The 4845-nt window shown below is 38.2% G+C and overlaps 1 protein-coding gene across 1 annotated transcript; it reads right to left on the reverse strand.

Moving 5' to 3' along the window:
* Window positions 1-316: 316 nt before the first annotated feature.
* Window positions 317-3765, reverse strand: LOC106667495. Its single transcript, XM_014395450.2, has 4 exons — window positions 3708-3765; window positions 3496-3654; window positions 636-797; window positions 317-575 (listed from the first exon to the last, which is right to left on the reverse strand). The coding sequence occupies exons 1-4, from the start codon at window positions 3762-3764 to the stop codon at window positions 396-398; spliced, it is 558 nt and encodes a 185-aa protein (XP_014250936.1). The 5' UTR covers window position 3765; the 3' UTR covers window positions 317-395.
* Between the last annotated feature and the right edge of the window lie 1080 nt (window positions 3766-4845).

Genomic DNA, 4845 nt, shown 5'->3' on the forward strand with positions numbered 1-4845 from the left:
TGCTTGGCTATCTGAGATGATAGCTATATTCTTGATTTTGTACCCTTTACTCAGGTTGACTTGGGTACATGTTTCGATTGCATGAATCTCAGCTTGGAAGATACTGATGAATTTTCCCACGGGTTCTGAGTATTTGGTCCCAGCTGTGATATGATTATATAAACCAATGAAATTCTTCGGAACTCTTTGATATTGATCTTCTTTTGACAGACTTACTAAAGTAGAAGAAATCTTTGCCCACATTATGACAAATGAAATATGGCCGTTTTGTTATGTAGTAAGGGACAATAAAACAGTTTGCGAGTTAAAAATCTATAATTTTTAGTTTTTAACATTACGATGACTGTCCATTCTTTTGAATGAATGAAAAACGCAGTGAGTACGGACGTTCAGTTTCATTCGCGGAGGTCTTTCAGTTTGAAAGTTATGACTATGCACAGGAGGACCTCTTTGCTCTTCGCCGGATAGGCTTTCACCGTGATTCGCCAGTGGATGTTCATATAGCTGGGCACGAATTTGATTAACGAGACTACCTCGTTCGACGCCATGGTCGCATTCGACACCCGGAACACTCCCTGCGAACAAGCCAAATCCAATTGGGTTTTGAGCAAAATAATAAAAGTGGCAGTTTTTACTTTTTTGACGGGGCAAAACGGCCGCGGGGTGACGGCGTCGAACAGGGGGGTGTAAAACTGTTTTTTGTCCCTCAACAACTGGCAGAAGTCGTGATTCGTATGAACGAAGTGCTCGCATTCCCCATCCTCGGCCGACTTGCACTTACTAGCGTCAACACTCGCCTGCAGAGAAACAGAAGTATAACACTTACACTAAATTTTGAACGTGACATTCTCACGAAAAGACAAATAATTTAAATTATTATATAAAACTCGTGAAATAATTTAAAAAACAGACATGGCGAGCTGGCACACTATTTTATTTTATTTTTTTAATTATGAGGTTAATTTTAAATTAATTATTAAAATCCTTTTCTTATTTATCCTATCTTATTTATGAGATAAAAATGTCAGTGTCTCGAGCGAGATTCGAACCAACGACCCTCGGCTAAATAAGCATTTTTCAAATGTCGTGTAACCTATTCGATTCTCGGCGACAAATGAAATGGCAAAAAGGAGGGAAAATTCGAAAGGTGGGGTTGGGATGGGAAGTTAGTGTACACCGAGCGGATGGAAGTCACAATAGCTCAAGTGGTAGAGTAGCGGCGTATCAAGCCGAAGGTCGTGGGTTCGAATCCCGCTTGTGACACTGACTTTTTTTATCTCAACTTAAAATTGACTTCGAACTTCATTTACGTTTTAGTGATCAATTGACCAACTTACTTCTTTCAATTAATTATTCTCTCTATGTAAGGTCTTGGTTGAGATTGAAAATGGCAAAAAGAGGGAAAATTCGAACGGTTGTAGGTTGAGCTGGAGAGTTGGTGTACGAGAGCATCGAAATCACGTTAGCTCAAGTGGTAGAACAGCGGTGTATTGAACCGGTCGTGGGTTCGAATCCCGCTTGTGACAATGACTTTTTTATCTCAACCAAAACCTTAATTAATTGAAAAGAATTTATTTGGTCAAGCGGACCACGAAACCTAATAAACTTATTTACAAAACTGATTAAATCGTCTTTATATATGTTTTAAAAAAAAGTGGTTCTAGGATTGAACTTAACACAATTCTCTGACTACAAGCGTTATTATTAACTTTTACAATTGTCTATTTACAGGGAATCTTTTACAAAATTCAATAACAGCACCCCTAACACAAAAATGCTGAAGCTTCTTTCTCTAAGAGCAAGTGGTGGTTTTTTGTGCCAAAAAGGTCAGATCATATTGTATAATTTGCATTTTTTTCATAACTATTCCTCATAGCTATTCCCAGACTAAAGCCAAAATGCTTTATTTTTATCTATGAAAGTTATTTAATTTTATTTTATAAACTGTTTCAAATATTTTTTGAAAATGCTGGGGTAAGAGTTAAGGGTCTCTTTGCTACTTTTGTCTCCGTTTTTTGAAAACAGGTGTTGCAGTTGATAACTTCATAAGTAGACGGAAAGGTCCCTGTTCAAAACAGGTTTATCAACTGGGCCAACGGGGCGCAAATTGCTTCATTTATTATTTTTAAGTGGTTTGTGAACATTACATAAGCATGAGCAGAGTCTGAATGTTTTTATAACTTTTTACTATGCCGCCGACCCCCACAGAGGTCACGGTAAAAATAGGAATCCGAGGAGACATGTTAAGGTAACAAGCATAGGAGTGATCTGGTTTAGCACACTTTTTAGCTATTTCTACAGGCTTTCCTATGAACAATTTTTTTAGTCTCTGGATCTGTCTATCTCATTGTTTGAGTGTGCTTTTGTTCCTATGGTACAAAAAGACAACTTTCATAAGGAAAATTTTATCGCTCGCTGTGCCCTACATAATAGAGGCGTGTCATGCTTTGGCTCTATACAGAGAGCGTGTAGGCATGCCGCCGGATGTAAGAATGGTTCTCGGGCACGCTAACGAGTTTCAGGGTCCTGTTCCGCTTTTTTTGTTGTATCTACGTGTTTTGTATGAGTGAGTGAATTTATTAGAGTGAATGGGGAGGGGCTGATGTGCGTTGTAATGCTGCTGAATGCCCCGAAAAATATATGATTTCTATGAAAATTAATTTGTTAACATTTTAATTAATTTTTTTTAATATTTCACCCCATCGCCCTCGAGCCGTGCACTTGACCTAGGTCGAAGGCGGAATATTTATAAATCGACCCCAATTAGATTATTTTGTTATTGTATGCAGGTGATGGAGGAATATGGAGTACTCCATCTACCAAATAGAATGAATGCAGTGCATATAGGTGTGAATGTATTTATTTCCGTGAGTGCGCTTTGAATGTGTGTTGTAATACTGTCGGATGCCCCCCTAAAAAAAAAAAAAATTTCTTGGGGGGGGGGGTTATCGTGAAAAAAGGGCCAGAGGCGACGGTGGGAATTGAACCAACGACCGTGGCGTCTATGAGCCGAGAGTCTCTCACGCTAACTACTCGGCTACCGCGGTCCCCACATTTTTTGTCCCCACAAAATTGTGTTTTCTTTGAAAATGAATTTTTTCTCATTTCAATTAAAGTTTTTTGAAATAAAGATTTATTAAAACGGGTCTCCTTTTGCCTATTTACAATTGTCAGCTTATCATAATTTACCCCATAGCATAGAATAGAATCTTTATTTAAAATATTAACAACAATTTACACATATTTGCAAAGGACTGCAAGTTTATAAATATTATAAAGCATGCTTCAGAATTTAAATTTTTTAAAGAGCTATCAACAAAAAAAAAGTTAGGTTTAAACTAAAGAGCGGTTCACTATGCTATGCCTATACACAAAGTTCAAGTCATTGTACCCAAATTGTTGAACTAACTGATTACTGCTCATAAGGCGATAAAATGTTTCTAAAATTGGGTAAGTTCCGTCCAATTAAGCCAAGAACGAATATACTCATTATACCTTTATTTTGTCAGGGATTGGCCCTGTGATGTTCACCAAAGCGTTGAGCCCTGTCCCGCGCAGTCCGAGGTTGACGATTTCTATGCCTTCCAGCACTGCCAGCCCTTTGAAACCCTTGCAGTTCTCCACCTTTTCGAAATCTATCACAGTTTTCCTACCCTGAAAGTAATAAAGTTCATAAAAACAATGCCAGGATTCATCGACAAGCCTACCTCGGCAGGGCTGAAGACGAGGCACAACACCGTCAAAACCACAGCAACGGTGATCATATTCCTTCAGAAGATAATTATTGAGCTCGTTAGCCTATATATATCGAGGTTTTTGCAGAGGGAGGATGTAGTTTGTAACAAATTGCCTCATTTCATTTTAGATCGCATCGGTTTCCATTTGTCAAAACTCATGTCGATAATTCGTCTTATCACAACGTTTGTTCGAATAAAACAGAAACTCAGCTTTTATATGAAAAGAAGCAAACAGCAACATGTAAAAACATACAAAATGCCAATACTTTCCCAAGTTTTTATGTGTAATTTGAGGCGTTTCCCTATCTAGGTGAATCGAGTACACTGATGATTTCTTTATTTTATATTTTTAATATTCCAATATTAGGTGAACCTGGTTATTGTTTTTAAACATCTATTCTAATTGTTTTGTGTTGAAAAATGAAATTCCTTCCTTCAAAGTTGTGTTAGTGTCTCCTCTGCTTCTGTGCAGAATCTACACGTGCGGTGTTGAGTTATGCCCATCTTCTTCAGATGTCCTTCTAGTTTGCAGTGTCCTGTTAGGATTCGCAGTTTTTCCTGTTTACTTTAATACATTCTGTTACCCCAGTCCTTCCAAAGTTTGTTAGGAGTTGTGTTGGTGCCTTCTCTGCTTCTTTGCAGAATCTGCACGTGCCATGTTGAATTATGCCAATCTTCATCAGATAAAATTCGCACTAATTTTATGCTTCCTTTAATGGATTCTGTTACCCCATTCTTTCAAAAGTTTGTTAGGGGTTGTGTTTGTGTCTGCCGTGTTAATTTGCTGAATCTGACGTGCGGTGTTGAGTTATGCCAATCTTCTTCAGATGTCCTGTTAGTTTGCAGTGTCCTGTTAGGATTCGCACTAATTTTCTGCTTCCTTTAATGGATTCTGTTACCCCATTCTTTCAAAAGTTTGTTAGGGGTTGAGTTGGTGACTTCTCTGCTTCTTTGCAGAATTGCACGTGCAGTGTTGAGTTATACCAATCTTCTTCAGATGTCCATTTAGTTTGCAGTGTCCTGTTAGGTAGGATTCGCGGTTTTTTTCCTCCTTCCTTTAATTTAAACGTGCCGTGTTGGGTTATACCATCGTTGTTTAGTCTGCAGA

Source organism: Cimex lectularius, unplaced genomic scaffold, assembly GCF_000648675.2.
Source record: "Cimex lectularius strain Harlan isolate CLEC.00 unplaced genomic scaffold, Clec_2.1 scaffold426, whole genome shotgun sequence".
NCBI classification, from domain to species: domain Eukaryota; kingdom Metazoa; phylum Arthropoda; class Insecta; order Hemiptera; family Cimicidae; genus Cimex; species Cimex lectularius.